The 27329-nt window shown below is 39.8% G+C and overlaps 2 protein-coding genes across 2 annotated transcripts in view; one reads left to right on the forward strand and one right to left on the reverse strand.

Annotated features, from left to right (window-relative positions):
- Window positions 1-27329, forward strand: part of LOC132535326 (zinc finger protein 431-like) — an 827521-nt gene that overhangs the window by 80364 nt on the left and 719828 nt on the right. The gene's annotated exons all lie outside the window — the stretch shown is intronic.
- LOC132535325 (zinc finger protein 878-like) lies at window positions 1475-16822 on the reverse strand. Its single transcript, XM_060180884.1, has 5 exons — window positions 16681-16822; window positions 11992-12123; window positions 4232-4358; window positions 4053-4116; window positions 1475-3024 (listed from the first exon to the last, which is right to left on the reverse strand). The coding sequence occupies exons 2-5, from the start codon at window positions 12004-12006 to the stop codon at window positions 2073-2075; spliced, it is 1158 nt and encodes a 385-aa protein (XP_060036867.1). The 5' UTR covers window positions 12007-12123; window positions 16681-16822; the 3' UTR covers window positions 1475-2072.

Below are 27329 nucleotides of genomic sequence, written 5' to 3' on the forward strand. Positions count from 1 at the left end.
TAGTCCAACCATACTTCCTTTTTTCTGCCTGCTTGTTTGAGTATAAGAATACCTTCGTGTAACCCAATTAATACACTATCCCCTACTGTAGTGTCCAGAGTGGTCACTCTACATACTCACTGCCACCACAGCCTGTTCTTCTCCTCTCCTATGACATCTTTCTGGTGGTCAAGAGACTGGTGAGCATGGGGTGGTCAAGACAGGCCATCCAGAGTTTGCCCTGCATTAACTGATGTACTGGTTTGTCCAGAGGGTAACTAAGATGAGGTAATTATCAGTATGATGATGTGATAAAATCTATCTACTTCTGAACCAGCAGAAGTCATGAGGACCCTTCCTGTCCTAGCACCCAGGTCTGGATAAACCACTCTGATTCTTAAAGAGACCAAGCCTCTTGTGTGGATAGAGTGTAAGCTCATGAATCCTCCACAGGCAGAGAACTACATGATTGTGCTGACCAGGAAGATCAGGGTGATGTCCTTGATGCAGCTCCTCAAGTGTCAGAAGGTCATCATTTCTACCTTCTAAGCATCTAGATACTCAATAATGACTATAATTATAATGTAAACAAGCTCCCATATGTGAGTTAAGTGGGCATTGGGCTGATTGCAGAGGTGGCCCCACTGTCTCCACCTAGCCACACACATCTTCCCATGAGCCCTCCTTTAGGAGGGGCCTCCATTTCCCCAACTATGATCCTGAACTAGGACTGTGGCCTACTTCGGTCAAAGGACACTGACCACATAGTGGAGAGGCAAACTACAAAGCACACTCCGGAACTCCCACAATGTGGTTCAAGCCCCCTGGAAAGAATCAGGACTGATCACCAACCCAGAGAAAGATAAGCACAGTTGCAGAGCATCTCTGGAGGTCTTAGCTCTGCTGACTGCCAAGCCCAAGGACAAGGCTGCTGTGCACACCTAGGCCCTGCCCACACTGACCTTGGCCTCTAGGTGAACAACAGGTCAGATCGGTAGAATGGTTTCTCCACTTTGTAACTACCAGGAAGAAGCCATTGTTCTACACTTTTAAGGGATGGAGCTTATTTCTGCATTGCCAAAGACTGGCATGCCCAGGTGAGGCATGGAGAGATATGTGGTGCCTCTTCAGTGTGGGAGCAACTCTTCCTGTCAGCTTGTGACAGCACTGGTGATTGACAAATTTGTTCAAGAAAGTTGATACTTTTAAGTTTAGAAAAATGTTCCTACCACTACACAATGAAGCCTCTAATTCACACCAACGAATATACTGACATCTAATTGCCTTGTCGGGAGGCTGCAGGCCATCTTATGCTTGATTACATTTATGAATGAAAAATAAGGGAACATATTTTTATTGTCCAAGCTAGACAATTAGGTTTGTGTTCCTAAATGGAAGATATTTTGGGATGGACAAGGCAATTCAGTGGTATATACAGTTTGGGTATAAATGTGTGCATATATAAATTTAATACTCAGATGAACAATTCAAAATATATTGAGAAATGATTTTATGCAATTTTTATTTGTGATTAATAGTGGAATTCCAGATAGTAAAGTTACAGAGTATGGTTCCACACCACATCCAACATCAAAGTTTTATGTTCCCAGTTTCTCAAAAATAACAATTACAGTTCTTATAATGTAATAGAAACGGTCCCTTTGTTTCTGTTTTTTTTTTTTTTTTAATCTTTCTTTTGGGCAAGTTCTGGAACCTCACTTATATGAATTCCAGTTGAGTGAGTTCATATAGTAGTCATCTTTCATGTTGTTGATCAGTAAAATAAGCCACGACTACAATTCACTGGGCCTATTCTACCCTGTACAAACCATCTGCATGCCCTCAGGTCACTTCATTCTGCTTCACAGTCTAAAGACTTGTTTCCCAGTGATTTTAATTCTGAACTCTGCTGATATATAACCATATATTGTTAACTATAAACCCCAACAATTTGATCTGGGGACCAGATTTAGTGCAGGAGCTTGTGTAACACTGACTGAAGTGAACCATGGTGAGGTGGTACTGGCTCCATTGATTTTTTTCCTGTCTTTTCTATTGCTTACATACATAGGATATCTCTCCACTGAGTCCTTTCATGTACCCAAGATGACTGGCCCGACTGAATGTTTTCCTACATTGTTTACATTCATAAGGTTTCTCCCACTGTGAGTTCTTTCATGTCTCTGAAGATTACAGGCCTGGGGGAATGCTTTACTACATTGTCTACATTCATAGGGTTTCTCTCCACTGTGAGTTCTTTCATGTACCCTAAGATAACTGGCCAAACTGAATGCTTTACTACATTGTTTACATTCATAGGGTTTCTCTCCACTGTGATTTCTTTCATGTACCTTAAGATGACTGGCCCTACTGAATGTTTTCCTACATTGCTTACATTCATAGGGTTTCTCTCCACTGTGAGTTCCTTCATGTCTCTGAAGATGACCAGCCTGATTGAATGCTTTACTACATTGTTTACATTCATAGGGTTTCTCTCCACTGTGAGTTCTTTCATGTACCCTAAGTACACTGGACTGACTGAATGCTTTACTACATTGTCTACATTCATAGGGTTTCTCTCCACTGTGAGTTCTTTCATGTACCCTAAGATAACTGGCATGACTGAATGCTTTACTACATTGTTTACATTCATAGGGTTTCTCTCCACTGTGACTTCTTTCATGTCTCTGAAGATGACTGGGCCAACTGAATGTTTTCCTACATTGTTTACATTCATAGGGTTTCTCTCCACTATGAGTTCCTTCATGTCTCTGAAGATGACCGGCCTGACTGAATGCTTTACTACATTGTCTACATTCATAGGGTTTCTCTCCACTGTGAGTTCTATCATATACCCTAAGATCACTGGCCTCAGTGAATATTTTCCTACATTGTTTCCATTCATAGGGTTTCTCTTCACTGTGACTTCTTTCATGTACCATAAGATGACTGGCTGAACTGAATGCTTTACTACATTGTCTACATTCATAGGCTTTCTCTCCATTGTGAGTTCTTTCATGTAGCTGAAGATAACTGACGATATTTCTGTAAAATAGTGAGACGGTACTTAATGATACTTTAATTAAAACAACAATATTCTTTTTTTTAAAGGAAAATGCAAGTCATTATTATAAATAACCCAAAAAACACAGACATTATCAAAATATTTGAAATTATTATACTAACAGTATAAGGACAATAATTTAAAATTATAAAAAGACATAGTTTAACAGTTAAACGTAAGACAAAGCTCAAAGAAAATGTTGGTAAATACTAAATCTATTTATATAATACACAAATGCATTAAATGATAACTAATAATTTATTTCCAGGTATTTTGAATTTATTCATTGAAATACCTTTAAAAACAACATACTGTGTCTTTTTTTTGAAATTCCCCACTACTAAGGACTACAGCTAAACACTATAAAAGTAGTTATTAATTTATAGGAGATATGCTTACTCTTCTCAACCATACTACTTCATAAACACTGAGTTTCACTCATGTATTTTTTTATGTATTTACTTTCCCTTTTGTTGCCCTTGTTGTTTTATTGTTGTAGTTATTATTGTTATTATTATTGACATCATTGTTGTTGGATAGGACAGTCAGAAATGGAGAGAGGAAGAGAAGACAGAGAGGAGAGAAAGATAGACACCTGCAAACCTGCTTCACCACCTGTGAAGCAACTCCCCTGCAGGTGGGGAGATGGGGGCTCAAACCAGTACTTGCGCTTTGCTCCATGTACACTTAACCCCCTGGGCTACCACCCAACTCCCCACTGATATATTTCTTATAGCTTCCATTTGCTTATTATTTGTGGGAAAGTTTTTTCTTAAGTGAAGAAAAGTGACAATCCAGAAAATCACTATGGTACATGTGTTGCCAGTGATTAAAATGAGGATGTTAGGCATGATGTCACATCTATCACTATTTAAGTCATTTGCCCAACTACTCCATAACATACTCATAGCATCATTTTTGATGAAATAGCTTAAGAATTATATATTCGAAGCAGTGGTTATAAATTTTAATTGCTTTAAAATGATTGTATTATGCAATGTACTCAAACCTTTGTTTACTTCCTTGGTGGTTATGGTGCTTCTTATTGGTGGAATGTTCATCTAGTAATTTTCCTAAAAATGAAAAAAGTATTACAAATCATTTATATATATTGAATTTACAATGGTGAACAGTGGTGGACAAATATGTCTTCTAATTGACAAATGAATGAATGAAGATTATAATTACCTATTGAGAGAAAATTCCTATGGTTTTCCCACAACACATCTCTGTAGAGTTTCTTCTCTGAAGGATTTAATAGTGTCCACTCCTCTTGAGTGAATACCACAGTTATATCTTCATAGGTCACTGAGCACTAAAATATATGAAGTATATTTTTGTGAGAAAACACTTCAGAGAGTCGGGCAGTACTGTAGCAGATTAAGTACTCATGGTGAGAAGCAAATCCTAACAAAGGGCCCTTTCAGAGTTACAACAATTACCAAATAATGTGATGACAGCAATAACTATGCATTGTTGTCTTGAACCCTAAGACAGCAGGAACCTCACATTCCCACTATAGAGCCTATATAGATCTCAATAGCAAGAATAACAAAAGAGAGAAAAAATGACCAATGGGACTAAATCAAACTTCAAATATTTGACACAACAAAAGGTGCCATCAGCACGACAGAGAGACACAGCATCAAATGAGAAAAAATATTTACATGTCAGACATCAGGTAAAGGGATAGTAACCAATACATGCACTCACAGAATTCAGTGGGGTAAAGAAACAACCATATTTAAAGGGGGACAGTGAGTTGGGTGGTGGGCTAAGTGAACATGGCCAAAGTCCAAGGTCGGGCTGTAGGATCCGGGTTCAAACCCCCAGCTCCCCACATGCAGTGGAGTTACTTCACAAGCACTGAATCAGTTATGCAGGTGTCTATCTCTCTCCCCCCTCTGACTTCCCCTCCTCTCTCCATTTCTCTCTGCCCTGTCTAACAATAATGTCATCAGTAACAAAAACAATAATAAATACAACAACAATAAAAAGCAACAAGGCCCACCTAACTCAACAAGACAAACACAGGCTCCAAGTGAAGAATGGAAAACTATCATACAAGACAATGGACCACAAAAAAAAGAGCAGGAACAGATATTCTCATATCTGAAACAATAGACTTTAAAATAGAAGATTAAAAAAATACAAATGGACACTACTTAATGCTCAGTGGATCAGTCAATCAAGAGGACTTAACAATTATTAACATCTATGCAGCCAATGAGAAGCCATGTAAATACATCAAACGTCTACTGAAAGAGCTACAGTAATATATTAATAGCAACACAGTCATAGAAGGGGACTTGAACACCCCACTCTCTCAACTTGGCAGATCATCCAAGCAGAAAATCAACAGACATAAGGGAGTAAAATGAACAGATAGATAAACTAGAACTATTGGACATTTTCAGAGTCATTCATCCCAAGAAACTGGAATACACATTTTACTCAAGTCCACATAGGTCATTCTCAAGGATACGCCATTTGCTAGGCCACAAAGACAGCATCAGAAAATTCAAGAGCATTGTAATTATTCCAAGCATCTTCTCAGACCACAGTGGAATTAAACTACTACTTAACAATCAACAAAAGATTAGTAATAGCCCCAAAATATGGAAACTCAACAGTACACTTATTAACAACTTCTGCATAAAAGAGAAAATCAAGGAAGAAATCAAAATGTTTCAACAGTTCAATGAAAATGAAGACACAAGCTATCAAAATATTTGGGGCACAACTAAGGCAGTACTGAGAGGGAAGTTCATAGCCATACAAGCACACATTCAGAAACTAGAAAAAGCACAAATAAACAGCCTGATTGCACAACTTAAAGACCTAGAAGAAGAACAACAAAGGAACCCTAAAGCAACCAGAAGGACAGAAATCACTAAAGTTAGGGCAGAAATCAATAACATTGAAAATAGGAAAACCATACAAAAGATCAATGAAAGAAAATGTTGGTTCTTCGAAAGAGTGAACAAAATTTACAAACCTTTAGCCAGACTCACAAAACAAAAAAGGAAGAAGACCCCAAAAAATCATATACTAAATGAAAGAGGAGATATCACAACAGACACTCCAGAAATTCAACATATCATGCAAGGTTTCTATGAACAACTTTAAGCCATCAAGCTATAGAACATGAAAGAAATGGATGATATCCTAGATACCTACCAACTTCCAAAATTAAGTAAAGAGGAAGTAGATAACATGAACAGGCCCATCACAGCTAATGAAACTGAAACAGTTATCAAAAATCTCCCCAAAAATAAAAGTCATGGACCAGATGGTTTTACACATGAATTCAACAAACAAAACCTTCAAAGAACTAATACCTCTGGCGCAAAGCACAAGGACCGGCATAAGGATCCCGGTTCGAACCCCGGCTCCCCACCTGCAGAGGAGTCGCTTCACAGGCGGTGAAGCAGGTCTGCAGGTGTCTATCTTTCTCTCCTCCTCTCTGCCTTCCCCTCCTCTCTCCATTTCTCTCTGTCCTATCCAACAACGACAACAACAAAAATAACTACAACAATAAAACAACAAGGGCAACAAAAAGGAATAAATAAATAAAATAAATATCAAAAAAAAAAAAGAACTAATACCTCTACTTTTAAAATTCTTCCAAAAGATTGAAGACAATGGAATACTCCCTTCCAGCTTCTATGAAGCCAACATCACTCTGATACCAAAAGCAGACAGGGACACAAGCAAAAAAGAAAACTACAGACCAATATCTCTGATGAACATCAATGCTAAAATATTGAACAAAATTCTAGCCAACCGGATACAGCAGTATATTAAAAAGATTGTTCATCATGACCAAGTGGGGTTTATCCCAGGTATGCAAGGGTGGTTTAATATACATAAATCAATCAACATGATCCACCACATCAACCACATGGTCATATCAATAGATGCAGGAAAGCCTTTGACAATATACAGCATCCCTTTATGATCAAAACACTACAAAAATTGGAAAAGATGGAAAATTCATGAAGATAGTGAAGTCTACATATAGCAAACCTACAGCCAACATCATACTCAATGGTGAAAAACGGAAGCATTTCCCCTCAGATCAGGTACTAGACAGGGCTGCCCACTATCACCATTACTATTCAACATAGTGTTGGAAGTTCTTGTTGTAGCAAGCAGGCAGGAGCAAGGAATTAAAGGGATACAGATTGGAAGAGAAGAAGTCAAACTCTCGCTATTTGCAGATGACATAATAGTATACATAGAAAAATCTAAGGAATCCAGCAAGAAGTTTTGGATAGCATCAGGCAATAAAGTAAGTTGTCAGGCTACAAAATTAACATTCAAAAGTCAGTGGAATTCCTCTATGCAAATACTAAGTTATAAGAAGATGAGATCCAGAAATCAATTCATTTTACTATAGCAACTAAAACAATAAAATATCTAGGAGTAAACCTAACCAAAGAAGTGAAAGAGTTGTATACTGAAAATTGAGTCACTACTCAAGGAAACTGAAAAAGACACAAAGTGGAAAGATAGTCTATCTTTGTGGGTGGAAGAATTAACATCAGAAAAATGAATATACTACCCACAGCCATATACAAATTTAATGCTATCCCCATCAAGATCCCTACCACATTTTTTAGGAGAATAGAACAAATGCTACAAATGTTTTATCTGGAACCAGAAAAGACCTAGAATTGTCAAAACACTCTTGAGAAGAAATAACAGGACTGGTGGCATCACACTCCCAGATCTCAAATTGTATTATAGGGCCATTGTCATCAAAACTGTTTGGTACTGGAACATGAATAGCCATACTGACCAGTGGAATAGAAATGAGAGCCCAGAAGTAAGCCCCCATACCTATGGACATCTAATCATTGACAAAGGTGCCCACATTATTAAATGGAGAATGTAGAGTCTCTTCAACAAATGGTGTTGGAAAAAATGGGTTGAAATATGCAGAAGAATGAAACTGAACCACTATGTTTAACCAAATACAAAAGTAAATTCCAAGTGGATCAAGGACTTCAATGTTAGACCACACACTATCAGATACTTAGAGGAAAATATTGGCAGAAATCTTTTCCACATAAATTACAAAGAAGACTAAGACAAGTATAAACCTATGGGAATAGATCAAATTAAAAAGCTTCTTCACAGGCACCACACTCCCAGATCTCAAACTGTATTATAGGGCCATTGTCATCAAAACTGCTTGGTACTGGAACATGAACAGACACACTGACCAGTGGAATAGAATTGAGAGCCCAGAAATGAGGCCCCACACCTATGGACATCTAATCTTTGACAAAGGGGCCCAGACTATTACATGGGGAATGCAGAGTCTCTTCAACAAATGGTGTTGGAAACTGGGTTTAAACATGCAGAAGAATGAAACTGAATCACTGTATTTCAAAAGTAAATTCCAAGTGGATCAAGGACTTGGATGTTAGACCACAAACTATCAGATACTTAGAGGAAAATATTGGCAGAACTTTTTTCCGCATAAATTTTAAAGACATTTTCAATGAAACGAATCCAATTACAAGGAAGACTAAGGCAAGTATAAACCTATGGGACTACATCAAATTAAAAAGCTTCTTCACAGCAAAAGAAACCACTACCCAAACCAAGAGACCACTCACAGAATGGGAGATCTTTACATGCCATACATCAGATAAGAGTTTAATAACCAACATATATAAAGAGCTTGCCAGACTCAACAACAAGACAACAAATAACCCCATCCAAAAATGGGGGGAGGACTTGGACAGAATATTCACCACAGAAGAGATCCAAAAGGCCGAGAAACACATGAAAAAATGCTCCAAGTCTCTGATTGTCAGAGAAATGCAAATCAAGACAACAATGAGCTATCACTTCACTCCTGTGAGAATGTCATACATCAGAAAAGGTAACAGCAGCAAATACTGGAGAAGTTGTGGGGTCAAAAGAACCCTCCTGCACTGCTGGTGGGAATGTCAATTGGTCCAGCCTCTGTGGAGAACAGTTTGGAGAACTCTCAGAAGGCTAGAAATGGACCTAGCCTATGACCCTGCAATTCCCCTCCTGGGGATAAATCCTAAGGAACCCAACACATCCATCCAAAAAGATCTGTATACACATATGTTCTTGGCAGCACAATTTTTAATAGCCAAAACCTGGAAGCAACCCAGGTGTCCAACAACAGATGAGTGGCTGAACAAGTTGTGGTCTATATACACAATGGAATACTACTCAGCTGTAAAAAATGGTGACTTCACTGTTTTCAGCCGATCTTGGATGGACCTTGAAAAAATCATGTTGAGTGAAATAAGTCAGAAACAGAAGGATGAATATGGGATGATCTCACTCTCAGGCCGAAGTTGAAAAACAAGAAAAACACAAGTTGAACCTGAAATGGAATTGGAGTATTACACCAAAGTAAAAGACTCTGGGGTGGGTGGGTGGGGAGAATACAGGTCCATGAAAGATGATGAATGACATAGTGGGGGTTGTATTGTTAAATGGGAATCTGGGAATGTTATGCATGTACAAACTATTGTATTTACTGTTGAATGTAAAACATTAATTCCCCAATAAAGAAATAAATTATTTAAAATAAAAAAATAAAAATAAAAGCTTCTTCACAGCAAAAGAAACTACTACCCAAACCAAGAGACCCCTCACAGAATGGAGAGGATCTTTACATGCCATACATCAGACAATAGGCTAATAATCATAATATATAAAGAACTTGCAAATCTTAACAACAAGACAACAAATCACCCTATACAAAAATGGGGGGAGGACATAGACAGAATATTCACCACAGAAGAGATCCAAAAGGCCAAGAAGCACATGAAAAAATGCTCCAAGTCTCTGATTGTCAGAGAAATGAAAATAAAGACAACAATGAGATACCAGTTCACTCCTGTCAGAATGTCATACATCAGAAAAGGTAACAGCAACAAATGCTGGAGAGGTTGTGTGGTCAAAGGAATCCTCCTACACTGCTGGTGGGAATGTCAATTGGTCCAACCTCTGTGGAGAACAGTCTGTAGAACTCCCAGAAGGCTAGAAATGGACCTACCCTATGATCTTGCAATTCCTCTCCTGGGGATATGTCCTAAGGAACCCAACACACCCATCCCAAAAGAGCTGTGTACAAATATGTTCTTGGCAGCACAATTTGTAATAGCCAAACCTGGAAGCAATTCAGGTGTCCAACAACAGATAAGTGGGTGAGCAAGTTGTGGTATATATATGAATACTAGCTATAAAAAATGGTGACTTCACCCATTTTCAGGTGATCTTGGATGGAACTTGAAAAATTCATATTAAGTGCAATAAATCACAAACAGAAGGATGAATATGGGATGATCTCATTCTCAGGAAGAAGTTAAAAAACAAGATCAGATAAGAAAACACAAGTAGAACCTGAGCTGGAATTGACATATTGCACTAAAGTAAGAGACTATGCACCAAAGTAAGAGACTCTGGGCTGGGTGGGTGGGGGGAGAATACGAGTCCAAAAAGGATGACAGGGGAACTAGTGGGGGTTTTGGAAAACTGGGAAAAGTTATGACGTACAAACTATTGTATTTACTGTTGAATGTAAAACATAAATTCCCCAATAAAGAAATTAAAAAAAAATAAAGCAACAAGAACAATAGGGGAAATAAATAAATAAATAAATGTGGGGGACAAAGAATTGAATGCTCTCTTCAACCAAAACATATTCAAATTAAACAGTTTACAATCAATGATTGTCAGATAATTGCATAGGAAACAAAAAAACCCTGCAAAATAATTTTAAAAGAAATAGTAATTATGGATTGCCATACTTTTATAGACTTAAGTCATTTTCATCCTATTCCAGACAGAAGTTACATGGAATTGAACTTCACTATAGCTGAGAATCAGTGCCAGCTATACAAATATGCCTCCAGGTAGCAATTTTTCCCCATTTTCTTCTATTTTAAATTTAATAGAACAGATATGTTGAGAGGGAAAGGGGCAGATAGGGAGAGAAAAAAGAGATACTCCTGCAGACTTGTTCTACAGCTTGTTAAGCATTCCCCCCCTGCAGGTGAAGAGGGGTCTTGAAAGTGGGTCCCTGTGCATGACAACTTGTGTACTTAGCTGGGAGCACTATCACTCAACCCTCCAGGTAAGAATCCATCACGCATAGAATGCCTGTGTAGAAGGAATAGAAGTCTTTGGGGACAAGAAACTATGTTCTAATGAACTTCAATTCTCCTGGTGGAATAATTTTACTAGTTCCCTATAGAGCATAAATTAAGGGCAGAGGAATGAAAACAGTGCTACTCATGATGTTTCTCTCTTCGTGACCATATGTGGTACCAGGGGTTGAAACTGAGTATCTGGGTGTGACACTCAAAAAATCTTTAACAGGGTCTTCATGGCTGCACACATAGTAAACAGCATACATTAACATCTGTGAGATTTCAGGTCAAGCCCCATCTCCCCAACACCTGTAAGGGGAAGTTTCACACATGGAGGAAGTGTTTCAGGTATTCTTCTTCCATTTCTCTCCCACCATCCTCTTTTCTAATATGTATACATATCTGTACCTAGATATAATGGCAGCAAAGACAGATGGCAATGTGCAGACAGTGTGCCACTGATAAACTTGGAGGAAAGAAAAGTTTTTTTAAGAGTAAATGGAGTGGTCCAGGAGGTGGCACAGTGATAAAGCTTTGGACTCTCAAGCATGAGGTTCTGAGTTCGATCCCCGACAGCACATGTGCCAGAGTGATGTCTGGTTCTTTCTCTCTCCTCCTATCTTTCTCATAAATAAATAAAATCTTTTTTAAAAAAGAGAGAAAGTAAGTGGAAAGAGAGAGATGCAGGCAAATAAGAAGCAGTGAAATAGACATAAACGAAAATATATTTATAAATTAAAATACAACTTATCTAGGAGGAAAAAGACAGCATGAGATGCAGAACATGCCACTTACCTGAGAAACTGCCATTCCTTCCTCCTCCTCTCAATTCCTTCTCAGGACAGAAAATGAAGAGAAATCACAGTACCAGTTTGAGACTATGATTGAGATCCACTGGCAAAGTTGTTTTGCTTGACAGCACTGCACCTACAAGGAAGATATTGTAATGCAAAAAAGGTCCAATAACCTAGCCTTTCAAGGTGAAGGGATTCTAGAACAAGGACAAAACACTTGGGGACTAACTGCTGAATGAGTTATCCTGCATATCAGGGTCTTCCCTACACTTAAAAATTTTACTGACATATCTCATTCAAACCTTTCACTTTCTCCTTCAAAAAATGCATGGATCTTCAAAATCTAATAAAATGTCTTGAGTCTTCCTACTTACCATAGGCCTCACTTCTCAGAGATCAGCAGCAAAACAGTGATAATCACATACAAACATACTTTCATACCTGAGGCACTAGAAGCCTCAAATTCAATCCTCAGCACCATCATAAACCAGAGCTGAGGAATGCTCTGGTAAAATAATAGCAGTGATTTTCAGAAAGCAAAGGAGAACAGAGCCTGGGGAAAAGAGAGACTAGTAAATTTTCTTCAAACTCCGTTTCTAACCCGAAAAAAGTTGAATTGAGTAAATCCCATGAGCAAGAAGTCAGCACAACTATTTGAATAATTAACTAAAAAAATAAAATATAGTACTGTGCAGGCCAGAAAGTAGCACAGTGGATAGTGTTGGAATCCAAAGCATATGGGTCTGAAGACTTAGAACCTTGGCACTACATGTGCAGCTGTGAGTCTCTGGTTCTCTATTCTTCTCTCACAATAATAGACAAATTTGAAAGCAAATAAAATGAAATAAACAATGTTCTGAAACTGTGGATGAGAGGGAATCAAAGAATTCAGAAATTTTAGCTGAGGGAAAAATTCCAGTAATGCTAACCACTCCCCAATGCCTGGTCTTGAAAGACAAGATTCCCCTACTCCCTCACTCCTGGTCCTGAAAGAGAAGAGTCCTTGTACCATGACCACTTGTAACAGTGAAAACCACTGTCTAATTGTGATAACCACTGCTTCTGTAATCCAAGGATAATTTAACTTACTCACACATCCTAGTTTAAAATAATTTCACAATGCCCATTCTGGGCCAAAGTCTACAGGGTGACAACCATGGTTCTCAGTCCACAATTTAAAATAACATTAGATTATTCCTCCACCCAATTTTGGGTCCAGTCTCCTTGAATTTCAGCATTCCCTAACATAAATAATACATAGCTGGAGAATTTTTTCTATTTTCTTTTCTATTTCTCTATTTATTCATTTTAAAATTTCTTTATTGGGAAAATAATGTTGAACAGTTGACAGTAAATACTATAGTTTGTACATGCATAACATTTCTCAGTTTTCCACATAACAATATTATTGTGTTTTTTTGTTTGTTTGTTTGTTTATTACTAAAGTTCTGCTTAGCTCTGCTTTTAAGTAGTTCTGCAAATTGAACCATGGAGCTCAGAATCTTATGCATCTCAGGCATGAAGGTCATTTACACAACCATTGTGCTGTGTCACCAACCCAGCATGAACTGCTTCATCCTCTTCCTCATGTCCATCAATCAGAGGAGTATGATAGCTAGTATTTTCTCCTTAACTATGTGGACACTTATCTATGGGAATCCCCCAACACAGTGCCATATCCCATCCCCCCCCACTGGAAGGTCCTCTGTTCTTTATTACCCTGGGAGTATGGACCAAATACCTCTACAGGGTGCAGAAAGTGGGAGGTATGATTTCTGTAATTGTTTTTCCACTGGACATAGGCTGATCAACACCCCCATCCTGCTCCTATGTTTCCCTATTGGGGTAGAGCTCTAGGGAGGTGGGGTTCCAGGAAACATTGGCGAGGTTGTTTTACATATAGGTTTCTTAGGTCCCCCTCACCCCCCAGATGTGGCTTCTCAGCTTTTTGTTGGCTACAACAGAATTTTCCTTTGCCAGAACTCTGGACTCTACTTGCCTTATTTTCAGTGCCTCACTTTTCTAACATTTTGGTGTTAAAACTCAAGATAGGGTGAATCTAGCTTCTCCCTCTGGGCATTTCATGTCACACTATCCTAACACAGGTCCCCATCTGGTGGAGAGAATATTCACAGGAAGTGAAATGGTATCACTGTCTCTCCCTCTTCCTCCCCTATCAATTAAACTCTGTCTTATAAAATAAATTACATGAAGTAAAATTAAAAAATAGGGACTGACTGAGTGGTATCACACCTGACTGAACATGTACAATAATACACAAAGACATGGGTTGAGCCCTCATTCCCCACTTGCAGGGAGAAAGCTTTGTGAGTGGTGAGCAATGCTGCAAGTGTCTCTTGTATCCCTCTCTATCACACCCTTACCTCTCAATTTCAGGCTGTCTATATACAGTACATAAGATTATGAAATGAATAAAGAAATACAAAAATAGAGAATAAAGACATTAATAGGCAGCCCCATGTTGCCAACAGAGCACACTGAATTGAGAAGCCTCAGGAGTAGCCAAGACAGGTCATAGGAATCCACACTGAGGCCTAAGATGGATCATTGGGTTAGAAATAAGGAAGGGTAGTCCAGGAGGTGGCACAGTGGATAAAGCTGTGGACTTTCATGTGAGATGTCCCGAGTTCAATCCTGGACAGCAAATATATCACGGTGATGTATGATTATTTCTCCCTCCTCCTATATTTCTTATGAATAAAAAAAAAATCTTTAAAAAGGGGGGGAGTAGTGACCTCAGACACATGGCTGCTATGGGAAGCATTGCAGCCTCTCTGAGGCAACCTTTTCTATCTAAGCTCTGGAGGCTGAGACTCACCAGCCTCATGATTCCATCCAGACTCTGGAGTCACTGAAGTGTCCTCCTCAAGAAGTGAATTAGCAGGAGACATGTGCAATCAAAAGGAGGAAGCAAGGACCCTGTGCACATTTGAGAAGCAGCACTTACTTTCTAGAGTGACTTTCTTCAGTTGCAAGCACTGCCCATAAGCAGCCCAGACTGGAAAGAGCACTGGCCAAAGCCTAGATTCTAAATAGATGGAGCTATTCTCACACTCATGAGGATTCTGACCACAGAATTGCTTTAGTGCCTCAATCCTGGAAATATGAATCAGAAAGTCAAAACAATAGGGTGGGTATGCAAATCATTTTCAAGTGAGACACCCAAGTCTCTGGTTCAATCTCCAGATTATCATAAATCAGAAACGAACAGTAATATGATAAAATTATGAGGAACAAGCACAAGGACCAGTGGAAGGATCCCGGTTCCAGCCCCTGGCTCCCCACCTGCAGGGGAGTCACTTCACAGGCGGTGAAGCAGGTCTGCAGGTGTCTGTCTTTCTCTCCCCCTCTCTGTCTTCCCCTCCTCTCTCCATTTCTCTCTGTCCTATCCAACAACTATGACATCAATAATAACTACAACAAAAAACAACAAGGGCAACAAAATAAATAAATAATTTTTTAAAAAAAAATTATGAGGAACATAAACAATAACAAATTCTGTTTCCCAGCTTGGAACAGGCAGTGAGCAGGACCCCATATTCTCAACTTCTGCACACTACAATGAGGCCACTATATTTGTGTGAACACTCTTCATGCATCTCTTCATGGCCCTCACGTTAAGATGGGGGACTGCTTAGGATTCTCCAACAGGCGGAGGGAAGATAGCATAATGGTTATGCAAACAAACTCTCATGCCTGAGGCTTCAAAGTCCCAGGTTGAATCCCCCTCTCTACCATAAACCAGAGCTGAACAGTGCTCTGGTTAAAAAAAAAAAAAAAAAAACTATAGGATTCACTGACAGCCTTATTAGAAGACAGGGCTATTCTGAAACACTTCTACTGGATTCAAATGAAGCAGCTACAGGTATAATTTAACAGAAATCTACAATTTATCACTAAGAAAAATAAAAGTAGGGGGTCGGGCGGTAGCTCAATAGCTTCAGTGCAACTGGCGCAAAGCTCAAGGACCAGCATTAGGATCCCGGTTTGAGCCCCGGCTCCACACCTGCAGGAAAGTCACTTCAGAAGCTGTGAAGCAGGTCTGCATGTGTCTATATTTCTCTCCCCATCTCTGTCTTCCCTTCCTTTCCATTTCTTTCTGTCCTACCCAGTAACAACGATAACTACAACAATAAAAAAAACAAGGGTAACAAAAGAGAAAATAAATAAATATCTAAAAAAAGAAAAATAAAGGGAAGAAATAATTAAAGAAATCTTTAGTTGAGATCTACTGAAATCCAAGTTCCCAAAGAAGGCAGAGAAATCACAGCTTCTCTGGACCCAACTCAAGTGCAAGGTGCTGATGACCAATATGTTGACTCCCCAACCTGCCCATCTTGCCTGGGGTCAGCAGGTCCTTCCTTCCTTGCTCTCCTCACCTTGGGCCAGACCCTAAGACACTCAGTGGGGAAGGAGACTGGGCCAAGAAACGGTATCACTGACACTCACAAGCGGGGGAGGGAAAGGAGGAGTGATCTCACCCCCTCTCCATAGAGCGCCCTGTGTTTAGTTCCCCCACAAGAATCGGGACAGCACAAGAGGAATCCAGTCTCGGGGTGGATATGGTGGACTGACCAGGGAGAGGCCCAGACACGAGGCTGCATTCCAGAATATTTTGGGAAGACTTAAGTTACCCCTCCCAATCTCAGCCTCAATGAGGGACACTTACGAAACTCCATCCAGTGCTGAACTTCCTGACGTCTCCTCTCCAAAGTGCAAATAAGCAGAAACTGAGAGAAACACAGAGGAAAGTGGGATTCCCAGAAACACAGGATGGATCACTAGTGGGTCTTACTTCCTGGAGTGTCTCCTATCCTAGACTGTCTGCACCACCCACCGACAGCCCAGATTGGTTCATGCCCACTGTCTCACAGTTTATTGGATGATGCCCTTGCCATGCTCACACAACTCCTCTTCTGATTGGATAATGTTTAAACCCAATCAACATCAGAGCTTTCTAAGTGACAGGAATACTGTCCTATCAGCTTCTCTAGAGGGTGTGCCTGGAGAACCATGGAAGCCAGAAATGGCAGGTTCTTTCTCCTAAGTAGTCTTCTAGAAGATTCAGCAGCTAAAAAGCCATGCTTCCACCAGCTTTCTCCATACTCCTGCTCACTCTCTTTTCTGTTGGTTGGCCATATGTCATACAACATTGTGACCCAGCACCCTGAGGACTTGGTGCTGCTCACTGTGCTGATGACTGCACTCTGCTGAATGCTCACACCGCCTGGCTCCAGGAGTGCAGTGAGCTCCTTTCACCTGGAGGGTGCTGGCATGCAGTCTTGTGAATGCTGAGACCTGTCTCTGTAGGTTAAGTCCACAGACAAATAAGAATGGATAACAATAGAAAATGGCACTGGAACGGTGGGTTTCAGCAGTGTTGCACAGGAAGCTTTGGGAGATGTGGCTTAGTGTAATCTTCCTGAACTTGAGACCAAATGGAACAGATGACTTTGGTTCTTTGTAAAGTGCATAAGCTACTACTGAACTAGACTCACTGGTAAGGGGGAGGGAGTAGCTAACTGGGGCCATTCTTGTTCCCTCCTGCAGGAATTCCAGACTGACTCTGACAGGGAAATTACAGTAGAGCCAGTCATATTTCAGGTGATGAAAAATTATTGGGGGCAAAAAAGTACAGGAAAAAAGGAAGCACAAGCCATGTAGCATGGATACACTGAGACAAAGAGAGAGGAAGGCCAGAGCCTCCTGGTCTTGCAAGCTCTAAAGTTTCTTGGGGGAAGGGCAGGAGCCTCAGGGGATGTGTCTTTAGGTGATCTCACATCAGCATTTTGTGACTTTTTTTTCAGTCTGGTAGGCAGGCAGTGCTGGTGCTTCTGTCTTCTGCCTTGTTCCATTCTGGCTACCTCCATGATGCAGAGGGAAGGGTGTTGCTTTCCCTAAGCTGTTCACAACACACACCTCTACCAGGATAAAGTAACTGAAATTAATGGGACTCCTGGAGAAAATCCAGGACTCAGGAATAAATCTTATTATACAGATGGGTGGCTGATCAAGATGACACGGAGTAATCCTTCAGAACTGGATGATCTAATGAGTGAGGAAGCATATGAAAAATACATGAAATTAGGAAATCAAGGAAGAAATCAAAATGTTTCGAGAGTTCAATGAAAATGAAGACACAGCTATCAAAATATTTAGTCCTAAGAGGGAAGTTCATAGCTATACAAGCACACATTAGGAAACAAGAAAAGGCACAAATAAACAGCCTGATTGCACATCTTAAAGACCTAGAAGAAGAACAACAAAGGAACCCTAAAGCAACCAGAAGGACAGAAATCACTAAAGTTAGGGCGAAAATAGGGAAACCATACAAAAGATCAATGAAAGTAAATGTTGGTTCTTCGAAAGAGTAAACAAAATCGACAAACCTTTAGCCAGACTCACAAAACAAAAAAAGGAGAAGACCCAAATAAATCGGATAGTAAATGAAAGAGGAGATATCACAACAGACACTGCAGAAATTCAACATATCATGTGAGGCTTCTATGAACAACTATATGCCACCAAGATAGAAAACCTGGAAGAAATGAATGATTTCTTAGATACCTACCAACTTCCAAAACTAAGTAAAGAGGAAGTGGATAACATGAACAGGCCCATCACAGCTAATGAAATTGAAACAGTTATCAAAAATCTCCCCAAAAATAAAAGTCCTGGACCAGATGGTTTTACAAATGAATTCTACAAAACTTTCAAAGAAGAACTAATACCTCTACTTTTAAAAGTCTTCCAGAAGATTGAAGACAATGGAATACTCCCTGCCAGCTTCTATGAAGCCAACATCACCCTGATACCAAAAGCAGACAGGGACACAACCAAAAAAGAAAACTACAGACCAATATCTCTGATGAACATAGATGCGAAAATATTGAACAAAATTCTAGCCAACCGGATACAGCAGTATATCAAAAAGAATGTTCATCATGACCAAGTGGGGTTTATCCCAGGCATGCAAGTTTGGTTTAATATACGTAAATCAATCAATGTGATCCACCACATCAACAAAAGCAAGACCAAAAACCACATGGTCATATCAATAGATGCAGAGAAAGCCTTTGACAAAATACAACATCCCTTTATGATCAAAACACTACAAAAAATGGGAATAGATGGAAAATTCCTGAAGATAGTGGAGTCTATATACAACAACCTACAGCCAACATTATACTCAATGGTGAAAAACTGGAAGCATTTCCCCTCAGATCAGGTACTAGACAGGGATGCCCACTATCACCATTACTATTCAACATAGTGTTGGAAGTTCTTGCCATAGCAATCAGGCAGGAGCAAGGAATTAAAGGCATACAGATTGGAAGAGAAGATGTCAAACTCTCCTTATTTGCAGATGACATGATAGTATACATGGAAAAACCTAAGGAATCCAGCAAGAAGCTTTTGGAAATCATCAGGCAATACAGTAATGTGTCAGGCTATAAAATTAACATTCGAAAGTCAGTGGCATTCCTCTATGCAAACACTAAGTTAGAAGAAATTGAAATCCAGAAATCAGTTCCTTTTTCTATAGCAACAAAAACAATAAAATATCTAGGAGTAAACCTAACCAAAGAAGTGGAAGACTTGTATACTGAAAATTATGAGTCACTACTCAAAGAAATCGAAAAAGACACAAAGAAGTGGAAAGATATTCCATGTTCATGAGTTGGAAGAATTAACATCATCAAAATGAATATATTACCCAGAGCCATCTACAAATTTAATGCTATCCCCATCAAGATCCCAAGCACATTTTTTTTAGGAGAATAGAAAAAATGCTACAAACGTTTATCTGGAACCAGAAAAGACCTAGAATTGCCAAAACAATCCTGAGAAAAAAGAACAACCAGAGACATCACACTCCCAGATCTCAAACTGTATTATAGGGCCATTGTCATCAAAATTGCTTGGTACTGGAACATGAACAGACACACTGACCAGTGGAATAGAATTGAGAGCCCAGAAATGAGGCCCCACACCTATGGACATCTAATCTTTGACAAAGGGGCCCAGACTATTACATGGGGAATGCAGAGTCTCTTCAACAAATGGTGTTGGAAACTGGGTTTAAACATGCAGAAGAATGAAACTGAATCACTGTATTTCAAAAGTAAATTCCAAGTGGATCAAGGACTTGGATGTTAGACCACAAACTATCAGATACTTAGAGGAAAATATTGGCAGAACTTTTTTCCGCATAAATTTTAAAGACATTTTCAATGAAACGAATCCAATTACAAGGAAGACTAAGGCAAGTATAAACCTATGGGACTACATCAAATTAAAAAGCTTCTTCACAGCAAAAGAAACCACTACCCAAACCAAGAGACCCCTCACAGAATGGGAGAAGATCTTTACATGCCATACATCAGATAAGAGTTTAATAACCAATATATATAAAGAGCTTGCCAGACTCAACAACAAGACAACAAATAACCCCATCCAAAAATGGGGGGAGGACTTGGACAGAATATTCACCAGAGAATAGATCCAAAAGGCCGAGAAACACATGAAAAAATGCTCCAAGTCCCTGGTTGTCAGAGAAATGCAAATCAAGACAACAATGAGCTATCACTTCACTCCTGTGAGAATGTCGTACATCAGAAAAGTTAACAGCAGAAAATGCTGGAAAGGGTGTGGGGTCAAAGGAACCTTCCTGCATTGCTGGTGGGAATGTCAATTGGTCCAACCTCTGTGGAGAGCAGTCTGGAGAACTCTCAGAAGGCTAGAAATGGACCTAGCCTATGACCCTGCAATTCCCCTCCTGGGGATATATCCTAAGGAACCCAACACATCCATCCAAAAAGATCTGTGTACACATATATTCTTGGCAGCACAATTTTTAATAGCCAAAACCTGGAAGCAACCCAGGTGTCCAACAACAGATGAGTGGCTGAACAAGTTGTGGTCTATATACACAATGGAATACTACTCAGCTGTAAAAAATGGTGACTTCACTGTTTTCAGCCAATCTTGGATGGACCTTGAAAAAATCATGTTGAGTGAAATAAGTCAGAAACAGAAGGATGAATATGGGATGATCTCACTCTCAGGCCGAAGTTGAAAAACAAGATTAGAAAAGAAAACACAAGTCGAACCTGAAATGGAATTGGAGTATTACACCAAAGTAAAAGACTCACACCAAAGTAAAAGACTCTGGGGTGGGTAGGTGGGGAGAATACAGGTCCATGAAAGATGATGAATGACATAGTGGGGGTTGTATTGTTAAATGGGAATCTGGGGAATGTTATGCATGTACAAACTATTGTATTTACTGTTGAATGTAAAACATTAATTCCCCAATAAAGAAATAAATTATAAAAAAATACATGAAATTGTGGGAGTAGAAGCATAATGGTTATGCAAAGAGTCTCTCATGCCTGAGGCTCCAAAGTCCCAGGTTCAATCTCCTGTACCACCATAAGGCAGGTCTGAGCAGTACTGTAGTAATAATAATAATACCTAGACTCTATTAAGGAGGGTGGGGTAGATAGCATAATGGTTATGAAAACAGACTGTTAAGCCTGAGGCTCCAAAGTCCCAGGTTCAGTCCTCCTCACCGCCATAAGGTAGGGCTGATCAGTGCTCGGGTAAAAAAAAAAAAAAAAAAAAAAAAGTAAAAGACAAAATCTATCAAGGAATAAAAATAGAACCCTTAAGCTAGTATGAAACAACTTAATCAGTTGCTTTAAATTATTCATAGATATAAGACTTTAATTAAAACTCTAAGAATAGCAATGGAAAGAGAAATGACTTATAGCAATACAACTGGGTTAAACTACCCATTAACTTATTAACTATTGCATATGAGCATGACATAGTTATTTTTCCCATAACACCCCCTTATATATAGGCCAGTCTTCAGTTATATCTAATTTTATGAGAATGTCTAGCTAAAAGTCATGTAATTCTAAGACAGCACTAATATCTTAATTCATTATAATGTTGATGCTCAAGCCATCCCTGTTCATAGTACTTAGTGATATTTACTGGAAATAATTGGCAGTGGAGAATTAGTAGGTGCATAGCCCCAGACCAACAATACTATCTTAATTTTTGCAGCACAATATGTTTGGTGGTACTATTTAAAAAAATATTTCTTAATGAGAAAAGAGGAGAGAGATAAAGAACCAGACATCACTCTGGAACGTATGTTTCAAGGGATTGAACGCAGGACCTCATGCTTAAGAGCCCAATGCTTTATCCACAGAGCTACCTGGGCCACTGATAGTACTATTTTTATTTGATTAAGCAATAGTCTTAAAACAAGGTAAGTTTGAGTATAAATCATTAAATTAAAAAAAAACTACTCTTTTCAGAGAGCAGATAATGCACCCCTGAGCCACCAGAATTCCTGTTTCTCTCCTTAAGGAGCTGCTCATGGAAAGATGACTCTGACCAGCAGAAGAATGCTGCTGAGAGCCAGGATCCATGTGCAGGGTGGTGAGTGTGGGTCCCCAGGGCTGGCAGGTGGAGGGGCTCCTTCAAAGATACAAGAATATAGTTGGAAGGAGCCCTGAGGCCAAGGTCTCTGGCTGAGTCCTCCACATCCTGATAGGAGCCCAGGCCTTAGGTTGCAGAAAGGCTTCCCCAGAACCTATCTTGTCTCCTTTTAGGTAGAGTCTGCCCACAACTTCCAGCATGGCTTCCCCTGGGGTTGAACTGATTCTCCTCATATCAGAGCTGGAGTTGAGTCTTGCTCTATCCTTGAGTGGGGGTATTGGCTCTGGAATCAGAATCTTATCCCATTTTGTAAAACCAGAAAAAACTGGAAGACACCAGACAGGGTGACTAGGCTGGGAGTTGAGCACTGTTGCTCAGTGCCCTGCAGCCTCCACCCATGTCCTGTTTATCATTGATTCTTTTGTCCTTATAAGGCCCATAGTTTCAATAAATGTTGAATAAGGGGGGACAGGCAGTGATGCACCCAGTTGAGTACACACATTAGCATGCACAGGAACCTAGGTTCAAGCCCCATGCCCTACTTGTAGAGGCAACAGCTTTACAGAGTGGTGAAGCAGGACTGCACAGGTGTATCTTTTTCTCTCCTTCTCTATCTCCTCCTTTCCTCACAATTTCTATCTTATTAAATGAAATAGATTTTTTTAAAAAAATGGAAATATGGCCATTGCTATAGCAACATTTTTTTAATTTTTACTATAGCAACATTTATGATAACAAAATAATAATTAAAATTGTACATATCAAGGAAACATTTTATTTATTTACTTACTTACGTATTCCTCCAGGATTATCTCTGGGGCTCAGTGCCTGCCTTATAAACTCACTGCTCCTGGAGGCCATTTTTTTTCCTATTTGTTGCCCTTGTTGTTGCTATTGCTGTTGTTAGATAGGACAAAGAGAAATCAAAATAAGGGAAGACAGAGAGGTGTAAATATCACCACCTGCATACCTGTTTCACTGCTTATGATGTGACCCCCCCCCCCCCGCAGGTGGGAAGCTTTGAGTTAGAACTCAGATCCTTACTCCAGTCCTTGCATTTCATGCCATGTTCACTTAGCTCGCTGCACTGCCACTAAGCCTCCAAAGAAATTTTCCTTTTCTTTCCTTTGATTTTTTCCCCCCCACCAGAGCACTGCTCATCTCTGGTTTATGGGATTGAATTTAGGGTTTTGGAGCCTCACACATGAGAGTTTCTTTTTGCATATCAAGTACACTAACCCCACCCTCCTAGTTTTTTTCTTTAGTGACTGTTCTAATGAATTCTGATTCCCCAATTATTATATTTTTATTTATTTTCCCTTTTTGTTGCCTTTGTTGTTTCTTATTGTTGTTGTAGTTTTTTAAAATTTTTGATTGTATCATATTTATTGGAAGAAATATCATTATAACGTTGTCACTTATGCCAAGACTGTCTGTTCAGATCCTTTCCTGTGTCATTCACAAAAAAAAAAAAATGAAGTTTTTCTCATAACATATTTTATGTAGTCATTTTTAAAATTTTATTTATTTTAATGAGAGGGAGAGAGAAAGATACAGAAAGACTAGAGCACTGGATTAAGACAGTGCTAGGATTGAACCGGAGACATCAAAGCCTCAGGCATGAGTCTTTTGCAGAACCATTATGCTATCTCCCCAGCCTCATAAGTAGATTTTTAATCTTTTTTTTTCTTACCAGAGCACTGCTCAGATCTGGTTTATGGTGGTGCAGGGAATTGAACCTGGGACTTTGGAGCCTCAGGCATGAAAGTCTCTTTGCATAACCATTATGCTATCAACCCCTGCCCAAGTAGTTTTTTTTTAATGTTTAATGATTTAGAAGTAGTTATTTTTTTGTTGTTGTTCTTGAATTCATTGTTGGATAGGACAGTGAGAAATGGAGAGAGGAGGTGTTGTGAGCATTTGACCAAAAATATGACCCTTATAATGATTGATTAAGTATGCTAAAGAATTCTGCCAATGAAAACCAAGGCTATCACTATTTTTTATAAGTACTGCAGTACTAATGCATTGACAGTAGGTGGCGCTCTAACACCACATTACACTCTAACAACACATTCTAATTTATTGAAATGCTGTTCAAAAGTCACCATATTTCTAACATCAAATTATTATAATTACAACTTTGCATCCCCAAATACCTCCTCGGCCTAAAACAGGTAGGAGTGCAGATAATGTCACGACAAATGATGTCCTCAGGTTGAGAGTTCTGGTCCTGATGGGTCCTGGGTCTGATCCTGATCTGGTCCAGGTCTGGTCTGGGAATTTGCAGATACCTCGGTGGCCATCGGTCTGTTGATTGCCACGGGATATGCTGGATGGGGGCTTCTGAACTTACATGCTAGCATGCAGTTCAAAAGTTGCCTTCCATGTCCAAAGGTCTGGGGGTTTTATCCCTGAGCTAGGCTGGGGTGTGGGTTAGGTAATTTCCAGCCAATGAGAGTTGGGGGTCTTCCTGACATATAGGTCTAACTTTATCAGGTTATAGAGATGTGGGGCTTGCCCTGCACAAGACTTTATCTTGTGCTGGTGTATGGGGCATTTCAGAGAACTCTGGGGCCACATTGAGCTTTCCCTGCATAAGACTTATGCTGGCCTGTGGGGGCATTTCAAAGAATTGAGCGGGTTATTTTAGGGTTGCTCTGCACTGGACTTTATCTAACGTTGGTGCAGGGACATTTCAGGGTGTCTACTTATCTAATGCAGGCCTGCAGGGCTTGGTGGCCAAGGTTCTAAGTTTATCTTCACTTTATCATTTAAAACTCAAAGGTATTTTAACACTTTAATTTTAACAATGCTCATCACTAAAATAAGCATTTCCATATTTCAGATTCAAAATAACATTCTCACACTTGAATATTCACTTCAACTTTATCACACTCTAAACTTAAACAATTCATCCTAATATTCTTAACCTATTAAAACAAAAAAAAACCTATTAAAACATTTCACACTCAAAAGAATACTTTCACACTTAATATTCTCACACTTCTTATATATGTCCTAAATACACACTTCTTATTATTTCAAGTACATAATATTGTTTCAAGTACATATTATTGTTTCAAGTACAAATTATTTCAAGTACACACTTCTTATATATCCATATTATTTCAAAAACACACTTTAGTATTATTCTAAGTTCACACTCCTTATTAATATTCTATTCTAGGTTTGGGCATAAATCACCACAAATTTGTTCAGGAATAATATTCTTGTTCACAGGTGTATTGTTACGGGGTCGCCCTCCGTAACAATAATATTGCTGCAGGCGCCAGCCAACATAATAGGACTTGCTTTAACTGCAAACAGCCTGGTCATTTTATGAGAAAATGCACGGCTGCCACCCAAGTTCAGTCTCCTGTGTTAGAGCGCCCTCTACCGGCAACCGTTTGTCCACGTTGCCAAAAAGGCAGACACTGGGCTTCTGAATGCAAATCAAAGACTAACATCCAGGGCCAATTCTTAACCTCCCCCCCCACCATCGGGAAACTTCCTGCGGGGCTGGCCCCTGGCCCCCACACAAAGGACAAACCCTGGGGCTACAAGGTTTGTCCCTCGGGCTTCAGCCCAACCGCTTCAGCAACCGCTCCAGCTGCTTCCCCCTCCCCAGACAATTCCCAATGCTTTCGCAGGTCAGTCTCTAGTCTCTGGAGAGCCACCGCTCACAGCACAGGACTGGACCTCTGTGCCACCTCCCGCACAATATTAACCCCTGATACAGGCCCACAGACCATAAATACTGGAGTTTTTGGCCCTCTCCCCCCAAATTTGTTTGGCCTCATACTAGGAAGAGCTAGTTCCACCCTCCGAGGTCTGCATGTGATCCCTGGAGTTGTTGATAATGACTTCACCGGATAAATTAAAATTATTGCCTCCTCTCAGGAAGGCACACAGGTCATTCCACCCGGTGAGCGTTTAGCACAGTTAATATTACTTCCCTTACAACACCTTAATAACAATTTCCATAAAGAGTCCCATCTCAATGACCCCCCCTGGGTCTTCAGATGCATATTGGGTCCAACAGGTCTCTCTTGACCGCCCCTCCTTAAAATTATTTTTAAATGGCAAACCCTTTACTGGTATTATAGACACAGTGGCTGATGCCACAGTTATTTCTGAAAAAGACAGGCCACACACTTGGCCCTTAACGGCCTCTCACACCCATTTAAAAGGCATAGGCCAGTACACTGATCCCAAAGTCAGCTCCCAGGCTCTTACTTAGTCAGATGAAGAAGGCAATACTGGCTCTGTTACTCCATTTGTTATCCCTGGACTGCCAGTTAATCTCTGGGGTCGTGATATTCTCTCTCAAATGAATGTTATTATGTGCAGCCCCAATGAAAAGGTGACCCGGCAGATGTTAAATCAAGGTTTTCTCCTGGGAAGAGGACTAGGAAAAAACTCTCAAGGAATTAGAGATCCCCTTACAGTCGTCCAAAGAACAGATCAGTCAGGGCTGGGTATCCCTCCTCCTCTACCTTTTTCCTAACGGCCATTGACATACCTGCACCCCATGCAGAAAAAATCGCCTGGAAAACAAGTGTTCCCGTATGGGTTGATCAATGGCCTTTAACACAAGAAAAAGCCAAGGCAGCACTGACGCTAGTGCAGGAGCAGCTTGCTGCAGGTCACATAGAGCCAACCACCTCCCCATGGAATACCCCAATTTTTGTCATAAAAAAGAAATCAGGAAAATGGCGATTATTACAAGACTTGAGAGCTATTAACAAAGTAATGTTCCCTATGGGGGCCCTTCAACCGGGTCTACCCTCCCCTGTAGCAATTCCCTCTGGCTATTTTAAAGTAATTATTGCTCTCAAAGATTGTTTCTTCACTATT

Source organism: Erinaceus europaeus, chromosome 21, assembly GCF_950295315.1.
Source record: "Erinaceus europaeus chromosome 21, mEriEur2.1, whole genome shotgun sequence".
NCBI lineage: Eukaryota > Metazoa > Chordata > Mammalia > Eulipotyphla > Erinaceidae > Erinaceus > Erinaceus europaeus.

Coding starts and splice junctions, on each gene's coding strand:
- LOC132535325 (XM_060180884.1), bottom strand. Junction 4,117..4,231: donor TAGGAATTTTCTCTCAATAG/GTAATTATAATC, acceptor TTTCATTTTTAG/GAAAATTACTAGATGAACAT. Junction 3,025..4,052: donor CACCAAGGAAGTAAACAAAG/GTTTGAGTACAT, acceptor ACTATTTTACAG/AAATATCGTCAGTTATCTTC.